General features: G+C 38.8%; 3 protein-coding genes across 6 annotated transcripts; 1 reads left to right on the top strand and 2 right to left on the bottom strand.

Moving 5' to 3' along the window:
* Positions 1-649: 649 nt before the first annotated feature.
* LOC131013257 (protein WHAT'S THIS FACTOR 9, mitochondrial) lies at positions 650-2,149 on the bottom strand. The gene has a single exon (XM_057941327.1). The coding sequence runs from the start codon at positions 2,114-2,116 to the stop codon at positions 818-820; it is 1,299 nt and encodes a 432-aa protein (XP_057797310.1). The 5' UTR covers positions 2,117-2,149; the 3' UTR covers positions 650-817.
* Positions 2,150-3,108: 959 nt separating this feature from the next.
* Positions 3,109-3,759, top strand: LOC131008263 (uncharacterized). Its single transcript, XM_057935152.1, has 2 exons — positions 3,109-3,457; positions 3,557-3,759. The coding sequence occupies exons 1-2, from the start codon at positions 3,109-3,111 to the stop codon at positions 3,757-3,759; spliced, it is 552 nt and encodes a 183-aa protein (XP_057791135.1).
* Positions 3,760-19,066: 15,307 nt separating this feature from the next.
* Positions 19,067-26,051, bottom strand: LOC131013256 (COP1-interacting protein 7). 4 transcript variants are annotated; one of them, XM_057941325.1, is made up of 9 exons: positions 25,423-26,051; positions 25,131-25,310; positions 24,926-25,032; positions 24,227-24,279; positions 24,075-24,127; positions 23,835-23,987; positions 23,145-23,326; positions 20,596-22,286; positions 19,067-20,440 (listed from the first exon to the last, which is right to left on the bottom strand). In XM_057941325.1, exons 1-9 carry the CDS (start codon positions 25,479-25,481, stop codon positions 19,466-19,468), a joined length of 3,453 nt encoding a protein of 1,150 aa, XP_057797308.1. In that variant the 5' UTR covers positions 25,482-26,051; the 3' UTR covers positions 19,067-19,465. The 4 variants fall into 4 exon arrangements, with proteins under 4 accessions (XP_057797308.1, XP_057797309.1, XP_057797305.1 ...); XM_057941326.1 differs by having other exon boundaries at positions 24,227-24,276; positions 25,423-26,050; XM_057941322.1 differs by having other exon boundaries at positions 20,596-22,292; positions 25,423-26,047.
* Positions 26,052-27,318: the final 1,267 nt, after the last annotated feature.

The raw sequence follows: 27,318 nt of genomic DNA, 5'->3' as shown, positions 1-27,318 counted from the left end.
TCCGGGAACCATACTCGCAGGGCATCGCCGTTTTTATAAGGAAAAAACGTCGGAGAAATAACCCCTAAACTGTAGGACTCTGATTACAGAGAAAGGTTTAGGGTTAAATGCAAGCAAGTGTGGCTCCCGGCCCCACACCCATCCTTAGGGGCCCATGTCACTCACTTTAAAGAGAAATAAACAATTGTGAAAAAGCAATGTGGGACATACTTCCATATATAATTTTATCCCTACTCATTAAATTATTGTGAAAAAGCACTGTGGGAATACATACTTTCATCCCTGCGCATTATATATCTTAAAGAGAACTTTTTTTTTTTTCAATGCACCCAAGAATCTGCTGTCGACCTCGACCATAACCTTGTTGGTATAAGAATTACGTAAGATTTTAGTTGATGAGAATTTAGAGGAAAATACAGTCCTATTTTTCAAATGATTCTTGTTTCTTCAATTAGCACATATCAACATTATCTCCTGATCCTGATCTCATAGTTGGATTTTTTTTTATTTTATTTTTTATAATTTGAGTATTAATTGGTTAAAATTGATACTTTGGAATATATTTAAAAAAATAATGATGGTTTAGGACAAATTTAACTATTTAGCCAAAAGAAAAGTTAATGAAATAATAAAATAGTGGCACGACCCATATAAAATCATGAATTAAAAAACAGATAAATCTTTATCAGAATTTTAGATGAAAAAAATAAGGAATGCTCAAAGATGATGTTGAACAGCATAGTTGCGAACTTGCGATTGCATGCAAGAACTAATTCACATCCATTTTCATCACATATTTCAAACAAAGAAATGCTCATCAATCATCATCATCATCATCATCATCATCATCGCTTCTCCTCCATCGATTCGAGTCCTCCTTCCTATTGGTGACAACTCTCAAGCAAGTTTTCCCTCTCTCTCTGCGACGAACAGCTGCCCCTCTAACCGGCCTTCCCCTTCTCAAAACCAATTCCATGAGACTCACATACCTGTTCCTTATCGCCATTAATGGATGCTTCTCCATCATCAGCTTCTTCCTGTACGCCTCCCTCAACACCACCGTCTGTGTTCTTATCTTATTCGACACGTAGAAGATCGCCGGGAAATGCACCAGCGCCTTCTTCATCCGCACCCGCCCCAGCCCTAGAAATTCCCCCAATCGGAACACGTTCTCCCTCTCCGTCTTCTTCGTCACCAGCAAGCTCAGCACCTCGTGGATCACGCCCACCGTCCATCTCTCTGCGTGATCGCTGTTTGGAGATAGATGGAACGCGTTCTCGTATGGTGAAATGTATGGTAAATTCTGCCATTCTTCCACCCATTCTTGCACTCTTTTCTGTAAATCGAATCCTCTCGGTAAATTCATCGAATACTTCATCTGCATTCCGCTTTCCCCTCTTTTCTCCATCTCTGAGATTGCTAAATCGTTTCTCCAATTAACCAGCTCCAATCCAAAAACAATTTCCCCATTCGAATCCCTAAACCCTAAATCACAGATCTGGAAATAATCCGGGAATTCAGGCAACAGTGTGAGCAAATAATCATGAGGCAATCCCAAATCGTAACCGAAGATATCGATCAAATGCAACGGAAGCTTTCCAGCTCGCGCGATCATCAGGAGCTTCGCTAATCTCTGCGCGACATCGGTTCGGTAATGCGACATGTTGAGGTGCAGAAGTTCGTCGTAGTGAACGGAGAGAGCTTTAGGGGTGATTTTGACATGGGGGAAGGGATTGGTTCTGTTTGGCGGGAGAAAGATTTTGAAGATGAAGGGGTAGTTGTCGATGAATTTGTCGGCGGTGGTGGGAAGGCCGAGATGGGGTTTTAGAGGGGAGATGGCGGAGAGCGGTAGAGATTGGGATGGGTGAGAGAGGATGAGGTTTTTGAGAGAGTGTAGGGATTTGAGATTTTTTTCTCTCTCTACGGCGGCGTCGAGATAGGGGTCGCGGACCCATTTGATTCTGGCGTTTATAAAGGTGCGGACGTGGCGGAGGCGAAGGCGGAAGCGGGCGGTGGCGAAGTGGAGGACGTATGAGCATCGGTTATGCATATTACACTGAACTTGTGCATTTGCTGCTGCTGTGGGAAACTTATGGAAGATGTACTTCAAATTCATTCATTTGGGACACAAAGACATTACTAATATTTTACCAAGTACTCCCTCCGTCCCAGTTGAAATGTCTTGTTTCTTTTCGGCACGGAGATTAAGAAATGTGTATAAAGTTGATAAAGTGGGTTGGTGGAAATTATTTAAATATTAAGTACAGAGAGAGAGTGTATTGTCAAAAAAGGAAACAGGACATTTCAAGTGGGACAACCCAAAAAAGAAAACAGGACATTTCAACTGGGACGGAGGGAGTATGATACAAGTCTAAACAAACCAAGCCCCTAGCAAATTATTCAGAGTTTGACTTGAAAATAATTCGTTCAAATTTATTTAAAGAAGATCGATAAATAAACAAATCAAACTTAAGTTTGATAATTTCGTCTCTTTAACTCGTGAACAAGTACATCAAGTGATTCAATTTTCAAAATATAAATTATTAATAGGTACTCCCTCCGTCCCACTAAAGAAGACACACTTTCCTTTTTGGGCTGTCCCAATAATAAAGACACATTTCCAAAAAAGGAAATAATTAGGGCATAAGAGCATCAGCATCGCTGGGTGCGATGGCCGGATCGAACCCGGCCTATCGCACCCAGCGCCGTTGCCGCACCCGGGAGCGAAGGGAGGGGGGCGTTCGACCGCACTCGGCAATAGTGGGAGCGAAGGAGGGGCGTGTTTTACACGCGCCCCATTTCCGAAAAAAAAAATCGAATTAAAAAAAAAAATTAAAACGGTCATTTGACCGTTGAAGGCAACAGTCTTCTCGGCCGATTTTTTTTTTCTTTTTTTTCCTTTTTCACCTATATATATCCCCTTCCCTCAATCACAAACACTACATCCACCAATTCTCTTCAATTCTTAAAAAAAATGTCTTCATCCACCAATTCTTCCAACAATAATTCTTCCTCAAATTCTTCATCCGACGAAGAAGTTCATGTTGATCCCGCACAACTTTCTCCTCTTCCCGATCCTACTCAAGCCCCCGATTTATTTTTTATGAGATGTGTTGTGAATTTTATGACAGTGGCAAGTTCATATCGTTTCGATCCACCTCCACCACGCCCGAGGAAGAAGCAGGCAGTGGGTCCAACAACGACATCAACGTGCTCCACCAGTCCACGCTATTCAACGATGTTTTAGTGGGGCAGGAAGCGGCTGTGCACTTTCTCGCCAACAATTCTCACCACACTCAAGGATACTACTTAACAGACGGTATCTATCCGGACTGGCCGGTGTTCGTGAAGAGCTTCCAGTTTCCGAACGATGAGAAGAAGCGGAGGTTCAAGGTGATGCAAGAAGCTGCAAGGAAGGATGTGGAACGAGCTTTCGGTGTTCTTCAGGCTCGGTGGGGTATAATTAAAGGACCGTCGCGTTTGTGGAAGGCGGAGCAAATGAGTTCGATCATGTTTGCATGCATCATATTGCACAACATGATCATTGAGGAAGAAGGTGGAAATGCAAGTAATTTTGACGGTGACGACGGCGAGGGACCAAGTTCTACTCCTCAAACACAATTCAATTCCGGAGCACCACCGGAGTTCGCCGCCTATTTGGCACGGAATGCAAGCTTGAAGGATGCACGATTGCATGCTCGCCTCCGCGATGATTTGGTTGAGCATATATGGGCACGCTTTGGTCCGGTTGACCCGTAGTTCGACGGCTTTAAATTTTTCGAAAATTGGATGTTTTAAATATTTGTTGTTTTTTTTTTTTTTTATTTGTAATGTTTGGATTTTTAGTTGAATGAATTTTATGTTGTTAAAATTGAAGTTGTTTAATTTAAATTGAAAAAAGAATAAAAGTAAAGAGAAAATGAAATTAAAATCTATTGCACCCGGGCGGGTGCAATACCATTGTTGGAGTGGGTGCAATAGAAGTGGGACCATGTCTATTGCACCCACTCCGGGTGCAAGCATTGTGGATGCTCTAAGATACACTAATTAATTGCACTCTCTCACCGCCTCTCTCACTCTCTCGTCTCTCTCTCTCTCAATCCAGCTTCTCCGGCGAGCCTCCGACCACCGCCGAGCACCCCTCGCCTCTCCGACCACTGACGGGGGCAGAGGGCCGAGACCTAGCCCTAGCCCCGCCGAACAGCGCGGCGCCCCTCCCCCTCTCTTCTCCTTCTTTATCGCCGCCTGCTTCTCCTTCTCCAGCCGACGGCGGCTCTGGGACCGCACCGCGACCGCCTTCCTTCTTCCCCTCGCATCTCTCTGTCCGACTCCTCTCTCTTCCTCTCTCGGTTCTCCCTCGTCTCTCTCGCTCATCTCTCTCTCGACCTCTGTGTTTGTCGCCGCCGTCACTGCTATTGTTTGTGGGCTCGATTATCTCTTGGTTTGATTTGCAATTGTTTCTGGGTTCGATTTTTCAATTTTTGAATCAGTTTCTGTAATCCTCTATTTTTGAATCAGTTTCTGCAATCCTCTATTTGCAATTGTTTATGGGTTCGATTTTCAGCGGCATAGCAGAGGGAATCGACGGTCGTGGTCGACGGCGGCGGCGGCGTTGGTGGTCGGCGGTGGTCGGAGCAGATGAGAGAGAGAGAGTTGAGGTTTAATAAAGACATTAATCAACTACACTAATAGTGGTGGGCCACAACACTTTAACAACTAATCTACCTTTTCTTAATCTCCGTGCCCAAAAGACCTATGTCTTTATTAATGGGACGGAGGGAGTACAATTTATATCTATATACTAAAGTTAATAATAATTGTATTAAATATCTAATTAACTTTGTTTCTTGTAAGAAAATAATTAATATATTTTTTTATTTTGAATGAAAAAATTATTTTCAAAAGAAAATAATTACTCTCTCCATCCCAACGAAAGCGATGCGTTTCTTTTTGGCACAGGATTTAAGGAGAATAATATTGTAGTTTAAAAGGGTGTAACGGTGTGTGAGGCCACATTGTTTGTAATGTAAAATTATTACCAAAAATGGAAATGCACCACTTTCGTTGGGACGGCTTAAAAAGGAATACGCACCACTTTCGTTTGGACGGATGGAGTAATATTTTTGACATAAATATAAATTTAAAAAGTTCATATAGTCTCAATTAAACTCGTGAGACGCAAAGTATTCGGTATAAAAAAGGTTTAGGATTCTGCTTGATACTAAACAAATCAAACTTGAGTACACCAATATTCGATTCGATTCAGTTCAATTACACCTTGCATCCCAATGACCTATAATCACAATAATAAATTCAAAATCTATGACAATACTATAAATAACTCAAAGACTTGTTTATGAAAAAATTGTGTAATTTTATTATTTGTACCCTAATTATTGCATGACAAAAAAAGTAAAGACTTTGAATCGAGGACAAAAATGTAAAATAAGAAGTCTAGTACTTCCTCCGTCCCGCGAATCTTGAGTCAATTCTTTTCGGCACGAGAATTAAGAAAATACTCCATCCGTCCCACTCCAATAGGCTCACTTCTTTTGGACACGGAGATTAAGAAAACTTACTTTTTAGTAAGAAAGTGGTAGTAAAGTGGTGTGGTCCACACCAATTAAGTACAATTTTTTTACCCAAAAAAGAAAATAAGCCTATTGGAGTGGGACATCCCAAAAAGGAAAATGAGCCTATTGGAGTGGGACGGAGGGGGTAGTATTTAGTGTGTTAACTGTGGTAGGTGAAAAAGTGAAGAGGTGAATAAAGATAAATTTTTTTGCCATATAATGAAATGACTCAAGATTCGTGGGACGGAGGGAGTATATTATTTCACCTTTGAAATTAGACATTTATTGAGAACAATATATATATATATATATATATATATATATATATATATATATATATATATATATATATATGGTTGCATTCTACGAAAACACAATATTAGATGGAGAATGGAGTCGCAATTTGGTTCGTCAGATCAATCTTGATCAAAGGCTGAGATTAGAAGTTAATATAATTAAAATTGGTAAGATTCATAATATCCCTTAATTTACTCCTTTCTCTCTCCTCTCTCCTCTCTCCTCTCCCGTCACCCCTCACCTCTCACCTCTCTCCTCTCTCTCTCTCGTCCCCTCTCTCCTCTCTCTCAAGTTCAACACAAGTTCAGAAGTTCAATACCACAAATTCAAAAGTTCACAGAATTATACGTATAAGTTCAATAAAATTATTTACAAAATCTGTCGCCCCCTTCCTCTTCTCCGGCGAATGTTCAATGCACGGAGAAGGGGGCGGCGGCCGGAGTTCAGAAGGCGGCGGTGGTGGCTGAACTTAGGGCGTTCGAAGGCGGCGGCGGTGGCTGAACTTGAGGGCGTTCGAATGCGGCGGTGGCTGAACTTGATGGTTCGAAGGCGGCAGTGGCTCTGAACTTGAGGGCGGCGGTGGATCTGAACTTGTGGGTTGAACTTGGGGCGTTCGAAGGCGGCGGTGGTGGCTGAACTTGAGGGCGGCGGTGGTGGCTGAACTTGGGCGGCGGTGGTGGCTGAACTTGAGGGCGGCGGTGGCTGAACTTGAGGGCGTTCGAAGAGGCAGCTTCCGATTGCTGAACTTGGGCGGCGGTGGTGGTGTGAAGAACATAGATCGGACGGAGGGAGGCGGCGGTCGAAGAGGCGGCTTCCGATTGCTAAACTTGGGGGGCGGTGGCTCTGAACTTGAGGGCGTTCGAAGGCGGCGATGGTGGAGAACAGAGAGATGACGGAGGGAGGCAGCGGCCGAAGAGACGGCGCCACGCTGAGGTCGGAACGCGTTAGAAGAGACGGCACCGGCGGCGGTGGGCTTGCCTGCCGCTGCGTGGGTTCAGTGTGTGTGTGTTCTGTGTGAGAGACGAGAGAGAGAGAGGGAAAAAGGGACGGGTGAGAGAGAGAGATGAGAGATGATAGAGGAGAGAGGAGAGAGGAGAGAGGGAAAAAGTGACGGAAGAGAGAGAGGAGAGAGGAGAGAGGGATGTGAGTAATTTAAGGGATACTAATATTAGCTTTTAATCTCAGCCCTTGATTAAAATCGATCTAACGAACGAGATTATGACTCTAGACTTTGCAAATATTTATGTTCTTGTTGAACTCTTCCATATATATATATATATATATATATATATATATATATATATATATATAATAGCAAAATAAATCATATCCTATAATCAATCCATTCAAAATTTTCTCAATTCTCATTCATTCTTTTTTTTTTTCTAAAATTTTAATCAATTTTCATATCTAAAAACCATTAATATCTAAAAATCATTATATTAATATTCCATAATTCTTGCACCATAAAATCATATCCTATGTGGCGTCATATAATCACTCCATTCTAATTTTTCTCAATTCTCATTCATTCTTATTTTTTTTTAAATAATCAATTTTCATATCTAAAAACCATTAAATATCTAAAAATCATTATATTAATATTTCATAAATCTTGCACGAGTAAATATTGGGAACCTTTTCTAAATTCTAATGGCTTTGACTTTTTAATCAATTTATTTATCTTAAATCCTATCCTACGTGGCGTAGTATAATCACTTCATTCTAATTTTCCTCAATACTCATTCATTTTTATTTTGTTTCTACTCCCTCCGTCCCGCGAGTCTTGACACGTTTGGGTTCGTCACGGGAATTAAGGAGTTGTAGATTAGTGTTTTAAGTGTGTAATTAATAAAGTATAAAATTGATAAAGTATGAGAGAGAAGGTAATAAAAGTGATAAAGTAGGAGAGATAATATAATAAAGATGATAAAGTAGGAGAGAGAAAGTAATAATTATTGCCAAAAAAGGAAACGTGTCAAGATTCGTGGGACGGCCCAAAAAGGAAAACGTGTCAAGATTCGTGGGACGGAGGGAGTAATTTTTTAATCAATTTTCATATCTAGAAACTATTAAATATCTAAAAATCATTATATTAATATTCCATAAATCTTGCACGAGTAAATATTGGAAACGTTTTTTCTAAATTCTAATGGCTTTGACTTTTTAATCAATTTATTTATCTTAAATCCCACATCGAAATTTTAACAAACTTCACCAATTGTAGTCATGTATTTATTTGGATAAGTAAATTCACCAACAATTAAATTTGACTAATGAATTAGTTGTCAAAAAATAGTTATACTTTTTATTGCAAAATTTAATTTGGCTAATATTTATTTGGCCAACAAGTTTGCTAAATAAATAAAAATTTAGTGAATTTTGAAAAAAGTTAGTATAAATAGATCGAATTAAAATTAACATAGTTAAATGGACAAAGCAAAATTTATTTCCTCTTAATCATTTAAATTAAAATTTTGTATACCATAATTTTATTTTAAATTTTCTTAACACTAAATTACATAGCTTTATCAATTAATTATCCACACAATTGAGTATTTATAAGTAATGAGAGTATTTGATAACATGATTTTATATATAACGGAGGTGGTCCTTTGCCTTGTCGTTGTGCGGTGGATTCTCCGTGCAAATAAATTTTTAATTTTTCTATGGCCACAGCTAGGTTCCGCTAGCAGTAAGTATTGGGTCGATCCCACGAGGAGTTGGTGTATTATTCTCTCTTGTCACGGTCACGATCACACACTCGGGGTTGTGCCCTGATCAGAGCACTGGAAACAAAGAACCTGAAATAAAATAAAAAAAATACAAAATAAAAGAAACTTGGTTTGGGCATAGTCTCGTCAAGTTTGGGCACAGTCATCGCTCATAAGTTCAAGGATTGTCATTGTGCCTTCACATCTTTGGTTATGGACAGTCGATCAATAGGCTGGGCCCCCTTTTCAATGTCACGTGCGCATGCCTACCCCGTCCTCATCTGCGCCCTTCATGTTGGGTGGAGGTGTACACCCCCCCTCCCTCTGCCCTGGTAGATTCCCCACATCAAAACTTGAGTTGTGTGGGTATACCCAAGACGCATTTGACTGGTGAACCCAAATGGCCCATAAGCATGTCCGAAGACATACGACCACCTTTCCCACATTTGCCGCACTATGTAGAGCCGGATTCCTCCTAACTTGAGCCCACTTGTTGCTTGTAAATTGGTCGTGCCCAGAACAGTACTGGCCGGAATAAAGCGCTGGGTTTGCCTAAGTTGTATTGGCATCATGCCAAATGCTTCGGGAATGTGACTGCACAAATCTTGTGCCCACATTAGACCTCACGATTTCACTTGTTCATACTTAACTCGATTTTTAGCCCAAACCAAGTAAAATAATTACCTAGACATAATTAAATAAAATAACACAAAATAAATAAATGCAATAAACATACTTGAATTGAAATAGATGTTCAAAAATAAAAGCAATCTTTGGACAACACCAACTTTGCCCAAAGCAAATAAAAACAATACATAAAATAAAAGCCGAAGCCAATCCTTGTTATTAAGGCTGAACTCTAGAAACTATGGAGTATCACGACTGCATGGCAACTTATCCCTTTAGGAAAAGGGTACTTCACTCTGATGTTTAACAATGCCCAAGACAAAGCTCGGGTTAAATCTAAACCTGTCTGGGAGCTTTCATGTGGCCATATTCGTGTTCGGGAATGGACAAAGAACTTTGATCCCTTTAAAGAACACTCTTCGCTTGCCAACGTCTAGGTTAGAATTCACTATCTTCCTATTGAGTACTGGCATGCTGAAGTTATCACTGGAATTGGGAGATATCTTGGACACCCTCTCAAAGTGGATGGAGCTTCGGTTAAATGTGAATTTGGACAATACGCCCGTCTTCTCATGGAGATAGATATGTCAAAACCTCTCCCTAATACTCTTTGTATTGTTGGTGAGATTAGTGCCTTTCATGTTGAATTTACTTATGAAAATATCCCGTTTTATTGTCCCAGATGCAAAATTACTGGACATCCCATTGAGAAATGCCACAAAACAAAAGCGAATGATGCCAAGACACAACAACCTATAGATGGGACTTCTAACAAAGGACTGGAGCCACAATCTAAAGCTTTTCAGCAAAATAATCAACATGGCCATTGGCAGGCTATCTCGAGTTCGGATAAGGAGCCTCGAGAAGTGTCCCGGAACGCTGTGGCTCTTTTGGATTCCGGATCCTCAGATCAAACTAAACAGGCGCTGCAATTGACTCAAAATAAGAGGAGAGGGAAATCGCCATATCAAGGTAATAGCTTTGATGTCTTATCGGGCCTGGGAGGGGATGATAACCTCCAAAACAATATTCTACAAATTGAGTATTAGGAAGGCAATGCAAACAAGGAGCGGTATGGCCCGCATTTATTATATTCCACTTTAAAACCGGTTCAGCATTCTGTGTATGATTACCGTTGAGGAGATTTTTGTCGAAGACAAGGAGCCGCATGGTGAGGAGATTATTGGTAATGATAAGGATAAACCGGAAGATTCTAAAGCAATTGAAAACGCGATAAAAGCGCAACGTTTGGAGCTAATTCTGGAGCTTGCTAAAGCACTTATGCCATTAGAATCTTATACCAAACGGGGACGTGGGCGCCCCACGAAACATGAATTAGCAGCTCGAGCTGCGATTTCTAAGCAGGCGGATGACACTGTCAAATCCAGATTTCGTAAATCTGGCGATGTGGGATCAAAGCCTCGAGGTTTTGTTATAGATAGCAGCGAAAGTCCGAGTATTAAGGTTATGGACAATGTTGTGAACGAAAGTTGGGCTGCTGAAGTGGAAAGAAGCGGGGATCGCTCCGCTAATCCTTTGTGATTTGATGAATATGATCGCCTGGAATGTTTGTGGCATGACGGACGAGACCAAGCGATTACTTAAGGAGCATTGCTGCTCCTTTTCTCCTGTCATTGTAGGTATTATTGATCCTAAACATGACGTTTGGAAAGTTCGTCACAGTTTTTGGACTTCTTTGAATTTGTTGCCGGTCCACCAAAACTCTCGTGGATCTATGTGCTCCAATATCTGGGTTGTGGCTCATCCGGATGTTCTCACTACTCCTATCTTTTCTTCAGATCAGACTGTGATCGTGTATTGTATTTGGCAGAGTTACAGTTTTCGGGTGGCTATCGTTCATGGATCTAACGATCAAAATGAGCGTCGTGCCTTGTGGAGGGATTTGCTTCTTTACGCTGATGGTAATACTGTTTTTATGGGAGATTTTAATGCTATTAAGGGAGCGCATGAACGTCTCAGTATGGTTGTCCCTAATCGGACTTCCTGTGTCGAATTTTGTTCATTTATTGATGAGACCAATTTCATTGAATCTCTGACTGATGGTCTTCTTTACACTTGGTCGGGTAGAAAATTTTTGCCAAGGTATGTGGAATCTATTCTTGATAGAGTTTTGTTTTCTCATAGCTTTGCGGATTTATGGTCCTCGGTGGTCACCTCAATTCTTCCTAGATTGACCTCTGACCATTCTCCTCTGGTGCTTTAATGCAAGCTTTCTTCGTCTGCTTTGGGTCGTCGACCTTTCTGGTTCCTCAATATGTGGACTCTTCATCCCACTTTCACCGAGATGGTGTCTAATTCCTGGTCAGGCACGGTCAGCACCGCCTGCCCCATCCTAAATGCGATGTTGAAGCTCAAACGCCTGCGTTCGGATATGGGAAGCTGGAATAAGGAGGTTTTTGGTAACTTCAATTCTGCCATCAATCAGCTCCAGGCACAACTCATGACAACTCAGAATCGGATCTTTGAGAATTGTTATACAGATGATTATTTTGATGAGGAAGTGGATCTTCAAGCCCGTATTAATGTGATGCTTGCCCGCAAGAGTAGTTATCTTCAGTAGAAAAGTCGTGCTTCTTGGCTCCAGGACGGAGATAGAAATACGTCTTTTTTCCACAGACTAACTAAATTCAAGAACAAGAATTCTATCATTACTCATCTTAACATCGATGGGGAGGAGGTTTATGACCCCAGTGCTATTGAAACACATATTGTGGGTCATTTTTCTTCTTTATTCACTGATGATGGCAGCCCTCTTGCGGATCAATTAGAGATTGATGCTTATGTTGATTATAATATCTCTGATGATCAGAACAATTTCCTTATTCGTATTCCCGATGATGGGAAATTGCCGCTGTGGTTTTCGATATGGATGCTAACAGTGCACCTGGGCCGGATGGTTTTTCTGGTATGTTTTTCAGAAATGTTGTTAGGTGATTAAAGTGGATGTTATTGATGTTGTTCATACTTTTTTCTGCATGTCTTATCTACCTATTGGTTGTAACTCGAGTACGATGATTCTCATCCTGAAGAAAGAGGTGGTGCACACTGTTGCGGATCTTAGGCCTATTATCCTCTCGAACTTCTTTTTCAAAATCATTTCGAAAATCCTTGCTTCTCGGCCAATGTTTCGGCCAATCAATTTGGCTTCATTAGCGGGTTTAATATTCATGATTGCATTATGCTCAGCTCGAAGGGTTTCAACTGCATGGAGATAACTAATCGCAGTAGAAACATGGCTTGTAAGATTGACATCAGGAAAGCCTTCGACACTATTGGGTGGGATTTCATTGTGCAGGTTCTTCGTGCTAATGGTTATCATGAACGTTTCATTCAGTGGATTTTGATTATTTTTAGATCGGCCAGACTCTCTATTCTTTATAACAACCATTCTTAGCGAATATTTTGCTTGCACTCGAAGTGTTCGGCAAGGAGACCCTCTGTCTCCCATTTCATTTGGCATTGCTGAGGATGTTCTGAGTAGTCTAATCACTATCTATGTGTCTTCCCGTCATCTTTCTGCTATGAGCTTTAGTCGTATGATGGATTTCCCCACACATCTTTTATATGAGGACGATATTATTCTTTTTTGCAAAGCCACTGTTCGTAATCCTCGAAAACTTCAAGATATTTTGGCTTACTATGGTTCAATTTATGGCCAATATTGCAGCCAGGAGAAGTCCAATATTTTCTTTGCTTCGAAAGTCCCTTTAGATCAGAAACGGCGCATTAAAAGGATTCTCGAATTTTCCATAGGCAGCTTACCTATGAAGTACTTGGGCGTCCCCATTTTTGTTGGTCGGCCTTATGCGTCTTATTTAATGCCCATCCACGATCGTATTGTGCAAAAGTTTACACGATGGAAATGGATTCAACTTTCTATGGCTGGCCGTTTGTGCCTGGTGAGATCGGTGATTCAAAGTTCGGTTGTTCACTCTATGATGATCTATCAATGGCCGAAATCACTCCTATATTATTTGGACAGAAAATGCAGGAATTTTGTTTGGTCAGGAAGCATTGAAAATCATCCCAAGTGTGCGATTAGTTGGGGCAGAGTTTGCGCTCCCAAAGAAGAAGGGGGCCTTGGGATCCGCTCTTTCACGCTTATGAATAAATCCTAACTTATGAAGCTTGCTTGGAAGATGATAAAAGGCGTGGATTGGGCCCATAGTATTCTTCGATCGAGATATCTTGATAATTTGGTTATGCCAAAAGATCTATTGCCAATTCTCCCATTTGGATTGGTGTTAAACTGGAAGTCAATGATTTGGTGGATAATTCTTACTCTTGCATTGATAGTGGTGAGCAAACTTACTTCTGGAAAGACGACTGGTTAGGTTATAAGCTGGTGGATAAGCTGAAAATCCCTCACTACATGCATGACATTCTTAACTTTTCGGTGAAATAGTACTTTTATGATGGTCTTTGGCACTTCTCGACTTCCTTTGTGAATAAGTTTCCTGATATTATGGCTGATATTCTTTTGATTCCCATGTCCGCCGGGAGAGACACTAGATATTGGAAGAACTTGGTGAGTGGAGATGTAACGACTGCTTTGGCTTCTGCTAATAATTGCGGTTAGTTCCCCATTGTTAAATGGGGGAAGTGGATATGAGAACTGTTTATTCCAATGAGATGATCCATTCTTTGTTGGCGGGTTATCCATGGTCGTTTAGCCACTTAAGACGTCCTTGTTCGTCATGGATTGGTTGCGCCAAATGGCTGTCCGGTCTGCCTCATGGCGGAGGAGACCATTTCCCATATTATGTGGGGGTGCTGCAAAGTTCGGTCGATATGTACCATTTTTCTTGAATGGTTTGGGAAAGGCGAGCTGCTGCATTGCATTGATATTCATTCGTTTCTGGTTGCGGCATGGAACGTTTCCTTCAGCTCTCAAATTCTCTTTGTGGAAATCGGGTATCATTACTCTTCTTTGGAAAATTTGGGATAACAGGAATGCGGTTGTCTTTGATAATGTTAAGTTCGAGTCTCATCCGATTTTGGGCTTTGTCAAGGCGTACTACAAAGAGCTCGAAACTACCTTCCCGAATATTGGTACGGTCAATAACTCTTGGGCCGATTACACTATCACTCGTGGTCTTGGGTACATTCTAAAGTGGCTCATTCTCCCTACATGATCGAAGTCCACTGGTGGCCGCCCATATGTCGGTGGATCAAAGTTAACACCGATGGCTCCACTACTGGAGCCTCGGGTTTGATTGCTGCCGGAGGGGTTTTTCGCGACAACCGGGCATGGGTTCGCGGCTGTTTTCACATTAAGGAGGGGTACTGGTTTTACTTTTGAAGCTGAGCTTTTGGCAATGATTACTGCCATCAATATTGTGCAGGATCGTGGTTGGCTTCAGCTTTGGGTTGAGGCAGATTCGATGTATGTGGTTAAGCTTTTAGAGACTCGATCAACTGACGTCCCTTGGAGGTTTATGGCTGCTTGGAAAAGAGTGCTTCATTTTCTTAAGAATTTCCAATTAATGGTTACCCACATATATGGAGAGGGAAATCATCCGACTGATATTATGGCAAATGGGGATAGGCAGGAGGGTTGGTGGCCTTTTGCCATCGAGGATATTTGCCTTGCGGTCTCTCATGACATGTCCACGCACAGCCACATCCGGGTGGTGTTCTAGTTCAGGTTCTTCATGGCTGCGTTCTTTTTTAGCTCTTTACGTCATTTTTTTAAACACTTGGTGGACGAGTTTTTTTCTCTTGTTTTTGCTTCTGGGTGTTGTTTTGGTGGTTCTTGGACATCCTTTTTAGCCTTTTTTCATGTCTCGGACTCTCAGGTGAGCTCTTACCTGGGGCTTTATTGGATTGTTTGTGGTAGGCCCCGCGGCGGCGAGGTTTCTCGCTGATCTTGCTGCCGGTTTGGGGGCTTTGACTATCAGTGGTTTCGTCATTGCTGTGCTGGTAGGCTCCGGTACTTCAGTCGTTTAGATGGCTTGTACATTCTCTCGTTCGATGTTGATCTCTTGTTGGTTTCTTTTCGCAAACAGTTGGCGGATGGCTGCTCCTCTTTGTTTGGTTGCTTGTCGCTGTTTTCTCCGTTCGTTTGGTTCTTTTTATTACTCCTTGGCATTAAGCGTGGGGTTTTGGTTCTTGTTTTTATCGTTGGTGTCTTGTTCGCAGCGAGAAGGTGTTTCGAAATTCTTGGGGGCAATGGTTAGGCCGAAGCTTCCGAAGTCTTTCCACCCTTCTCGCATGCTTTCGCTTCTTTTTTGTCGGATTTTTCGTCTCATAGACGAGTACTCTTTTTCCTTGTTAAGGGTTTTTCCCTCTCAAGTTTTCCTTAACAAGGTTTTAACGAGGCTCATCCCTTAGTCTGCTTTTCTTTGCTTTCAAGGATTTTTAGGTGTTTTTCTTTTTTTTAATATAAGCGTAATTTAATTAATATACTTTAGGTTTTGCCATAAAAAGCATCTTTCATGTTCCTTCGTCAAATAAGAAAATGTATCAACTTAAGATGTTACTAAATCACGTCAGATACACAACGTGTTACAATGATTTTAGAAAGGTGAACGACGACCTGAAAGACAATTATAAGAAAGCATGCTACACAATGGGTTTCCTAGAAGATGACAAAGAGCGTATTTTATCCATTTTAATTTTTTTGTGTTATTTAAATAATTTATTAATATTTACTTTGTAATGTCAAAATTTTATTGAGATGAATAATCAATTATTCTAACAATTTATATTTCATTATTTAAATATTTATAAATTTAAACGACTTCAGGTAGTATGCGGGTATCAATCACTATACGATTTTGGGAATACGACAAGCAATAAAATTATTTTTTAATCAAATATGAGATGAGTATATAAATTCTAAACATGCTTCGTAAATTGTATAATTTCCTAATTTATGAAATTGGATGACACGAGTTATATGAAAAATGTTTAGTTGATAGTGTGTTGAGTAGAGAAAGGTACCGATCACTTTTGAATTGTGAGGTTATTAATTGTAGTTATTTAGTGTAGATAAAGGTACCGACCACTATTATTATATATACTAGATATTATTATTGTTTACTTTGTAATGTTTTGATTTTCAATAAGACAGATAATCAATTATTGTAACAACTTATATTTGACTTTTTGGATATTTATAAACTTAAACGAGTTTGAGAAAAATTAGCAGATATTACTATACGTGTTTTGACAATAATTGATAGTAAAAACACTCATGAATTGGGTTTGCGACATGACTGGTATATAAATTCTAAAAAGATTTCGTATAATGTATAATTTCTACATTTATTATAAATTAATTTTTAATCTTTTATAATTTATGCTATTTATTATAAATGTATACTTTGTAATGTTCAAAACAGACATATTGCTTGTGTTAGGTCCCTTTGGGGTCTCAAATAGGTGTATTGGGGGGGGGGGGGAGGGAATACACCTATAGGCCATTTTTCAGACGAAAACAAACTGACACAACCCTTTTCAGTTAAAAGAGATTAGTGAAACTTTGGTTGGCGACTGATACTGAACACTCTTCAGTAAAGAGATATCAGTTAAGTCAAAGACTTTAACTGATTCACGTTAGGCTTCAGTCGAGTTTGTAAAACAGAGGAGTAATATGAATCTTACTGACTATCCGGAGATTTATCAGTTAGATTAATATTATTGGCAGTGGAAAACTTTTCTTTCGAAAAAGCCTTTGTGATTAAGCAAGTTGTCAAGGTTTGTGTTTCACTTTGCTATTAATCAGTTTCAGTTGATAAAAAGTTTGTGCACAGATAAGGAAAGTAAATACTGAAAGCGATAAACAACAAAGGGATTTTTACGTGGTTCGGAAAACACTTCCTACATCCACGGTCAGTTTATCAGACTGACAACTTCATTAGACTTGTGCTTACGGGTGCACAACAAACCTAAACAACCGAAGATCCAATCTTCAGTACCAACACACTGGATTGGATTTCTCACTCTTAGCGTCACTGAGACAAAACTATGCCTTTCAGCAAAGACTAAGATCTCTTGGAGTCAGAACACTGGTCTGAACTCCTCTCGGCTCAAACTCTCGATTCGATTGGTTGAAAAGATGTTCGAAAGCTTGCAACTAGATTACAAAGAACACGTTCTCTGTAATCAGTTATACATAGGCTTTGGATATACAATATTTTCCTAAGTTCTAAGAGAATGTATGTAATCAACAATGACTGATTTTTGGCTTTGTAATTCTCTTCTTCGATTCAAACTTTGGAATGGTTTTGAATTGTTGAGTAACGAATTCAGCAGCGTTTCAACTTGTGTAGTTGAATCGGTGAAGATTGAAGTGATCCTCGAGCTCTATTTATAGGAGAGGTCTTGAATAGATCCGTTGGCTGAAATGGTCTTCAAGAATTCATCCGTTGGAGATAGATTTGAACTTTGCTGAGGCCTCAATCTTCGAGGTTCCTTTGTTTGGTGAGAACGGCTACTTTGAGAGCAGGAGATACGACGTCTATGAAAAGGTAATCACCAAAAAGGAAGGCTCTGCAGAGAAAGAACGATCCTTGAAATCTCTGCATTTAATGCGGCTGTACTTCTGGAGTGCGTGGCTTCCTTTAAGCTTTGGAGCTTCAATACGAGCAAGAATGTTTAACTGATACTTGATTTTAGTATCAGTTCGCTGAATTCACGTGGCTTGCATTAAGTAATCAGTCGTAACTGATTCTTGGACTGGTCAGTCAAATATCAGTATTTGACTCTGTCTTTCATCGTTACATCAGTCGACAACCTCAGTCTTTAGTCTTTAGTCCTGTGGCTTCAGTCTTCAGTCTTCAGAACAGCAATTAAACTAAAAAAAGAACTCTAACAGTTGAGTTCGAGCAGTTCTCGTCTATTACAAGTGAAACCTAAGGATTTTGATATCATCAAAACTAGGATTAGGATATTTCATTAAGTTACCAACAACTTGTAAGCTTTTATTGAGTTAGATAATCAATAACTATAACAATTTATATTGTTTATTTAGATATTTTATAAAATTTAAATGTGTTAAGATAATTAACGGATATTATTATATATATGTTTGGAAAGAGATTTACTCTTTTTCATATGTTTGTCAGTTTGGACAGACAAATAATTAAAATTATTTTTAAATCGGGTTTGGCACGTGTAAAAATATATAAGTTTTAAACGAGTGCATAAATTGGATAGTTTTTATTATTCATACTATTTATTGTTAACACACACATATAGATGTTCAAGAATCCACATTTATTTTTTGCCGAAGATTTCACTAATTGTAGAATCTAGAAAAGATTATCTACATACATGAAATTTTCTGTATTTATTAAATTTTTATTTTTTTATTGTTAATGTTTATTTTGAAATGTTGTGAGTTTTTATTGGTATAGGTAACTAATTATCATAACAATTTATATTTGATTATTTAGATATATAATAAATTTAAGCATATTCGAGTAATTAGCGGATATTACTATTATGAATTTAGAATGACAATGAATAATAAAATTATTTTAAATTGAGTTTAAAATACAAGTATATAAACAAAGTTCATAATCTGCAAATTATATAATTATCAAATTTATACTTAAAATCATTAATAAAATTTATATATAATAATTAATCATCTTCAATTCAAATAGAACACTTATTCAAGAACAGAGAAAAAACAGATATGTATTTAGATCTTGCCCCATCTCACGTCTCATACTTTTTTTTATTTAATATAATACTAATATCTAAATTTTGTTCATGTGATACTATATAAACTTACCAAAAGCAAATGAGAAAATGGATTAGTTCGTGAAGCCTGGAGCGTGAGCAGTAGAAAGTTATAAACTACAACTCCACGACAAAACAATCTCATAAATTTAGATACATTACCAATTGAGGCAAAACGTGCATTACAACCAAAATTCATTTGATCTTACATCACACTTACAAACTAAACCATCAAACAACAAATAAGTACACTCAGGAAACAAAATCATCGATACAGAAGGAAAGAACAACAGACCTCTTGCTTTCAGATGGTTGGAATGAATTCTCTATACAAAACCATGATCACCTGCTCAATGGTTCATTGCTCCGATCTCCATAACTTAACCCATCCTTCATCGTTTGGCAGCATACCATGCACCCCGTAATGCTCTTCTTGTACAGTATAAGTGTATCCATACAGGCAAGCAAACACTTTAAGCATACCTCGAGAGTTTGGATGATGCATTATGTAGATACTCTTGGGGCGAATTTGTTCAAGATTCAACTTCTTCTTCCAAAGAAGATGAGCTTTCTGAAGCCCTTGGGGATTTTTGGAGAGATTTCACCATTGTTCCATTTTTTTCGGGAATGCATTAGTTGTGGACTTGCTTCACTGTCTGAAGGTGGAGTTGAGATATTCATCACTGAGATTTCGGGTGAAAAGGATAGCTTTTTCTTCTCTGCGCCTCTCTCATTACTGTTTGATAGAGCGGATTTCAAATTATTTTCCACAGAAGGATGCACTGCGATGTCAGGTGCACTCCCAACGCAATCATCGTTAGCATTAAGTTGCTTCTCCTTTGGCATGGACGAATCTTTTAAAGGGAGCGGCGTGTCTTTATCAGGTATGATCTGAATGGAGTTCTTCTCTTCTGTAGCATCTGTAGTGGAAACTGTAATCAATTCTCTATTCTCAACTGAAGTTACAGTATGTAACACGGTATCCGTCCCAAAATCTTCATTGCTGTTCTTCCTTTCAGTTTGAGTTCCTTCTGCTCTTCTAGATTCATCCGAGATCACGGGAGTGGCACCTTTGCTGTCCTTTCCCTGCCCATTGGAAGTACTCCTTGAAGGATTTGTACCCGTTTTCTTGTCTGAAGGATTGATCTTGTCCTGTCGCTCCTGAGTTGTATTTGTCTTTTTCAACGAGGAAGGTGCCATTGAGGGGTTCACCTTAGATGATGGTTTCCGGTTTTGACCCACTTTGGATTCAGTGGATGACTGCTTGTTTGTTGTTCGAGCAGTAGCTAAACGATCAATGGTGGAGCTCTTCATAACTGGTTTACGTGATGTTTTATTCTCAACAGTTGGGGCCTGAAGTTTATTAGTCTTTCCATTTGCCGAAGAACTCTTCTTACTCTCTCTTGTATGCTTTTTTGGAATTTCTTGGGTAACACCCTTAGCAGCACTTCTTTCAGCAATTCTTTTTTGACGCTGAATCAATAATTCTTCCATTTTCTTCCTTTTCTCCTCTTCCTATGTTCAAAGAAACAAGGAAGAATTAGATACATCAAAAACAAGATTACGTCAATATGAATTGCCCCTCAATATATATATATATGAATTGTGCCAAACAAATGAAACTTTCCTATAATATGGAGAATTGTAGAAATCTTCCTTTAATATGATACCTTATCAGATTTGCCTCTTGTGCTTCCAGCTGTTGATATCTTGCTCCTCAATGGAATGTCGGATTTGCTCCTTGACAGCAACCCATTTGGAGCTTTAGACTTTGGTTCTTTTCCGGCCACTTTTCTTCCCTGTCCCTTGCTACTCTTGATATTGTTTGATTTGCCATTTTGGAGAGGTGTAGCATCAATGGTATCGCGTGGTTCACTTTCAGTTTTGGACTGAATCCCAACTGTTTCATATAATGAAATATCATTACCATGATCTATATGAGGAGCCCTAGCATTCACAACTTGCTCAGAAGCAGAACTGTGCCCAAGCATCATTGAGAAGTCTTCAGGTTCAGAGAAAGTTCTAGCTTCAACCTTTCCATGCATGCTATTCCCGGATTGATTAGCTCCGACAACACCTGATACCATGAAAATGTCGGCCTTTGGCTGACTTTGCAGTGGACCATCCAATGGTCGTGACTGAACCATGAAAGAATCATCTGAAAGGACATCTCGTTTATTTTCTCCATCTTGAAAATGATTGGAGATCTGTTCTCCACGAAAAATATTATGATCTATACTCCCACCTGGATTTGAAGATAATTCTCTTTTTCCGCTTATGATCAAGTCTTCCTCTTTCGTGGTCTTAATGATGGACGATTCAGTGCCAAAACGAGCACTTTGGGAGTAGTATCCTCCTCCTTCTCTTGATGGCATTAACAAATCCTCATCTTTAGTCCTCTTAATAGCTCCGTGGAAAATCTCCTCACCTTCGAATTTAACATCGGACCCTTGAACTCTGTTTCTGGATGATCTTTCAGTGAGAAGGAAATCTTCACTTGCATGCTTTGGTTTGTTTAGCTTCTTATCTGAATTTCCCTTACCAATTGAGTACTCTTCTCGAAACTGAATATCCTTCAAACCAGTTACATTGTTACTCGAGTCTGAATCCTTCATGAGGAGGTTTTGAAAGATATCCCAGTTCCCACCTTTGCTTTCTTCTTCAGAATGACTTGTCCCTGCATTAGCAACATCAAAAGCATTCTTAGATTTATTGCTGGCTTTCTTGCTATCATCTCGGGCTTTATTTTTTTTGGTGGTCGACCTATGCTGTTTCTTCAATGATCCGACAGCTGCCTCTACCTCCAGTTTAATGGAGTCTGCATCAACGTATTCATCTTCATCAGATGAAGAGCTATCCGAATCACTACCACTTTCTTCGTTTGTGGCAGAAGCAATGTAATTTATGTTACGAATAACAACTTTTCTTGAAGATTTTCTGTTATGCTTCTTGTTATGAATCCGTTCATTTGGAGAAAGGGCTGCCTCATAGTCTTGCTCGTCACTTGAATCACTTCCAGAACTTGACTGATCAATTTCTTCTCCTTCACTTTTTGTGCCGTGTCTTCGAGCCCGGTTGACATTTCCTTCCTTTTTCTTGTTAGAGGACTTGTATCTCTTGCTATCTTTAATGTTTCTATCAAGATACATGCCCGTATCGTGGAAATTGACAGGCCATGATGGCAAATTGCCTGGATAGTGTGAGGGCGGGGCCTGCATGCCGGGAAAGATATACCCCGGATATGGTGGGGGTCGTTGAAACATTGGATTCTGCATATACTGAGAATGATTGTTTTGCCATGTCGGCGATTGAGCTGCCCTTTCTCTCTGTTGCAGATTGAACTCTGACGGTAAACCATTCTCTGTCCCTTATGTTAATGAAGTACCATTTCAGTTATCCATACTTCAAGATAGCAAAAAAGGAAATAAATTCCAAATCTGAGAACAATTACTTGAATTGCTTAATCCATAAGATGTAGAAAAGATGAATAATAATTAATAAATAAGATAAATTTTAGACTTTCTGTTTTCAGATATCACAACACAATTCTCAATATTGAGTCAGGTTTAGATAAAGAGTAAAAAGATCTTCGGCCCATAATCTTTAACTTTTATTCTTTACTATTCTAAATCGGGGAAGTCTCATGTTAGACCGTCTAATGGATCAAAACCTGGATATCTAAACACTACCAGATACTAATAAATTTACAAATACATGACTGGGATATACGTTCCAATTATGGGTACTGTCTTTTTTTTTTGATAAATTAAACAAGTAAATAAAGAAATTTTAAAACTGCATGATGGTGGACTCGAACCCAGGACCTCAGGCCTTGGGCATTAACCACCTACCGCTAGGTCAACAGACGCACACAATTGTCACGAATCTTGACTAATCAGCGGTGGTCTTTCACAAGTTTTTCTCATCTAAATGGTGTATGGATGCCTGATACAAGTATATCATTATTCTAGGCCTTCGTAAAACCATATCATTATTCTAGACCTTCCACTCACTTCACAGTTTATGCATTGTATTACATTGTCTGTCCAAACAAGTGCAAAAGGCATCATTTTTTCGATACTAGGTTTGACCATACATCAACTGAAAATAATCACAACAATTTTTTTATCTCCATTCCCATGGCGAAAGAAATTTGCTATTGGTTTCTGCATCTCTTTATTAGTTTTCATGGCAGAAAAGAGAAAGTGTAAAGTAATACCTTCACCACTGTCGGATGCTGAACTCTTAGCTGGCCCAGTCGGAAACAGATCATTATTTTCGCCATTGAATATAGTTCCAGGCATTCCCAAGTACGATGATTGCATTGCTGCTACTTCGTCCAACCAAATCTTATCATTATTCTTCTTGTTGCATAGTTCTATGAAGTTTATGCAGGCTTCCCTGAGTACAGCAGAAGTTATGGCATCCCCTTGGGGCGAGTAAAAATAGAAAATGAGCCAAATATGACAGCAAATCAAAAGTTAGAAGTCATAGTGAATGAATCTGTAGCCTCGACTAAAGGAGCCACAAGTTTTAAAAAGACATATGGATCATTAAACTGAACTTCTATATACGTTCTTAATTGCTCTGGTTCACTTCTATCAAGTATCCAAAACATCATTGAATGAGACCATAAAAAAAAAAAAAAAAAACTAGACGGTACAGTTATGAGTTTCGTACCAGATTCTCAAAACCCAATACCTCATCTTCGGGCATTTCATGGCATAACCGGTGTCTAAAGTAACTATCATGATGTGAGAGGAGAAGGTTTTTGTAGAATACTATACTTATCCACAAAGTTTCTGAATTCTAGTTGAGGAAGGGTTTATTCTAGCATTCTTCACATACAAGGTACAAGTATCCAGCATCACATTTCATCACATGGAATCCATGTTAAATTATTTCCTACCTTAAACGGAGAGCTCCAAAAGCCTCACTGAAAGATACAAGATCGTATATGTAATCCATTTCAAATCCTGCCACTAAAGCACGTGCATAAGCCATTGCTTGCTCTTTCTTGAGCATTGCTTTCCGAGATTCCAAAACACGTTGAAGATGAATCCTATCCATACCCCATGGAAATTGTTAATCTTTAACTGCTAGCAACTGTATGTTCAAGAAAGAAACAAATTAATCACAAAGAGTTTACCTTGGATTTTCTTCTGCTTCAGCATCATTGTCACCATTGGTTTCAGATTTAGACTGGAGTTATGTTAAATGGTATATCATCAATATAAGTTTTACAAAATACACCCTGAATGCAACAAGGAAAAAATTCGAAGTGTACAAAGGATGATGCACCTTAAATGGAGCAACTGAAAATCTGAAATCTCCATCAGTAGCAGGAGTGCCTGCTAAATACAAAATTGTTGAATCATGTTATATGTTGGTAGGTTGATTTACATACTACTCTACAATAGGACCTGCAAAATGCTGCAATTTCAAATGTCTATGACTAATAGATATCCATTTAGACGAATACATAAGACTAAATTCAACACTTGCTATATACTAAGAGATTGTATGACACTATAATTTGAAATAGAGAACTAGAGTGAAATCTAAAAGCAGGATGATCTCTGAATTTATCCTCTTGCAATAAGTAATTCCGATTCCATTCATGCAAAATAAAGCCAGTTCTTCAGACATTTTTACTTTAATATCAGAGACCAGGTTAATACAGCAACACGATAAACAAAAAGATGTTTCAAGTAACATATGTGAATGTCTACAGAAACAGATCAACCATAAAACGAATCCTATTTGTGTGGATCCAATTAATTTCATCCAGTACATATGTCTTGACTGTGCATCCTTTCACTCGAACTCTCCTTTGGATACACATATCTTGAGCACAGAAAACTATAAAAGATAGTATATAAGACTCAATACCAAAAGTCACATGACAATAAGGAGTTCACCGGGGATCATAAGAGCAGGACTGCTAAATTAAATCAACTAAACAGAAATCCTCGCTTCTCAAATTCGCTTTTATCATACCTTGTGCTCCATTTACTTGCTCATTTGAGCTTTCAATCTGATTGATCTCTCTCTCAATAGTCACAACTCTCTCAAGAACTTCTGGTGTGCTAACAAACTTCACAAACCTTAACATAAAAAAATAAAATAAAAACACTTTAGTAAGCCTCGGCAAGTAAAAAAAAGGGCCTAACAAAGCAAAAACCACAACATAAACTCAGACCACCTTTCAAGAATGGCCTTAGTGAGCCATGGAGAAGCATCTGCGGATGTGGGCTTAAGCAGAATCGAATAGCCGCCTTTCGAAATTTGATCCTTAGCCGATTTCAAATGGCAGAGAAATGGCTCCAACAACCCTGATGCTATTTTCTCACTCTTTTTCCCAGAAAATATCACGAGATCACATCTTCACACGTTCCAATTCAACCATTGATGAGAATAATGTTAAATACCATCACAAACTAACATAAATTTAAACACAACCAAATAATTCTGGGTGGGAATGTGGAGAGAAATACCTTGTTCGTGTCGGTGTCAATTGAAACAGAGCATAATCAAGCACAGTTCTAGAATCCATAATGCGATAAACGGCAACAGAAAATCCAGGCACACAAAAAGAAAGATGAATTCCTCTTTACTACAACATGAGAAATGCAAATTCGTGAATCTGAAGCGTTGCAGATGTGAGGAACAGTGAGGAGGGCACATGCATCAGATGAAATAAGGGATTTCCTTGAGATTGATTCCAATTATGGGACCTACATTCTGAAGGCCGACACTTTGTGTGTGTGTGTACATAGATACATGAGAGAGTATAAGTATATATGGAGAGAGAGAGAGAGAAATCAAAATCAATCTAGGAAGAGAATAATGCAGCAGTCGTTGGAGAGTCAATTCAGGATTGTATAAGAGAAAAATCTTGCTTTTGAAGGGCTCAAAATATGGGAGGTGAGATGATGATGATGAGTGTACAGATTTTGAGGGTTGCTTCGCTTGGCTGTCACTCCCATCAGAATAAGAATAATAGAGAGAGAGTGGAAGTGGACCTCTTTCTCTTCTGCCATCTCCTTCCTTTCTATCACAACTTTCATGTTTCAATCCAACACCATCAAAATACTCTGTATTATAATTAGAAAAAATATAACTCAATATTTTACACTTTTTCAAAAATGTTGTAACTAATGTTAGTAATATTTTTTTTTTTTTGAGAAGAATGTTAGTAATATTTAAGTACTTAATCTTTGAACAATCTTGCAGTTTACATTTTGATGATTAAACATGGTAACATTTTTTATACTTCCCCAATTTATACACAACAATTTTCTTGAGTTGGGTTGGGTAAATTTGCAATGTAGCCCCTTAACTTTGTGGAAATTGATAGAAACATCACATGCCCCGAGTCACTTTCATCCTCCTTTGTCGGACGGTCAATTTTCCCGCAAATCTACTTGCCTCAAAAAGGGATTTCGGGAAAGAATTTCGACCAACTTATGTCATGTGAATTTGAATATACTACAATTATAAGAATTTATTTATATCTTAGGCTGCGTTTACTTTGATGGATAAATTTATCCATAAAAAATGATGGATAACACAAATTTATGCCTTTAAATGTCTACTTTCTTTTCCAACATTTAATACAAAAAGAGATGCTCATCATTTTTCCTTCCTTATTTTCACTTCAAAGATGAATAATATAATCCCTTCATTTTTGGTGTGATAATATTATCCATCCTTCAAGTGAAAATAAGGAAGGAAAAATGGTGAGCATATCTTTTTGTGTCAAATGTTGGAAAAGGAATGAGACATTTAAAGGCATAAATTTTGTTGTCTATCATTTTCCATAGATAAATTTATCCATCAAAGTAAACGCAGCCTTATTAAAATCTAGATAAGACCAAATATTGGTTAGATGTTCGCCCTTCGTGACGTTGGGTTTTTTATTTCACAAAAATTTGGGTGAGAGCCTCATCTAGGATAAAAGTTGGATTAGAGTTGGGACAAAGGTAGGGATAGGTCTGAGCGTAGATAGACGCGGGTTGCGAATCACAGCTGGCAGTGGTGGATCTAGGGGGCTAGGGGGCTAGGGGGCTAGAGCCCCCATTATTGTTTTTAATATATATATATGTGTGTGTATAACGAAAAAAAAAATAGAACAAATCAAATCTAAATTCTGAAATTTTGCACACCGCTGTTCAAAACTAATTATTTCAATATTTGTTTTTATCTGAGCATTTAGCTCAGGTGGTTTGAACTTGCACCTCACGCATGTGAAAGTCGCGGGTTCGAATTTCTCATCCAACAGTATTAATTGATTCAATTTAAAAAAGCCTGACGCTACTTTTTAAATCAAAGGTCATGGGTAAGGTCTTGGGTGGTTATTTTCAATTCTTAATTTATACATTAATTTAACT

This window comes from Salvia miltiorrhiza, chromosome 2, assembly GCF_028751815.1.
Source record: "Salvia miltiorrhiza cultivar Shanhuang (shh) chromosome 2, IMPLAD_Smil_shh, whole genome shotgun sequence".
NCBI lineage: Eukaryota > Viridiplantae > Streptophyta > Magnoliopsida > Lamiales > Lamiaceae > Salvia > Salvia miltiorrhiza.
Note: the sequence above shows the minus strand (reverse complement) of the source record. Positions and strands in the feature narration are given on the sequence as shown.

Excerpts from the sequence above, each read along its gene's own strand:
- LOC131008263 (XM_057935152.1), top strand. The coding sequence starts at position 3,109 with ATGTGTTGTGAATTTTATGACAGTGGCAAGTTCATATCGTTTCGATCC. Across the intron at positions 3,458-3,556 it reads TGTTCTTCAGGCTCGGTGGG|GTGGAAATGCAAGTAATTTT; the intron begins GTATAATTAAAG and ends TTGAGGAAGAAG.
- LOC131013257 (XM_057941327.1), bottom strand. The coding sequence starts at position 2,116 with ATGAATTTGAAGTACATCTTCCATAAGTTTCCCACAGCAGCAGCAAAT.
- LOC131013256 (XM_057941322.1), bottom strand. The coding sequence starts at position 25,481 with ATGGATTCTAGAACTGTGCTTGATTATGCTCTGTTTCAATTGACACCG. Across the intron at positions 25,311-25,422 it reads TTGACACCGACACGAACAAG|ATGTGATCTCGTGATATTTT; the intron begins GTATTTCTCTCC and ends GAACGTGTGAAG. Across the intron at positions 23,988-24,074 it reads GAAGCAGAAGAAAATCCAAG|GATTCATCTTCAACGTGTTT; the intron begins GTAAACTCTTTG and ends GGGTATGGATAG.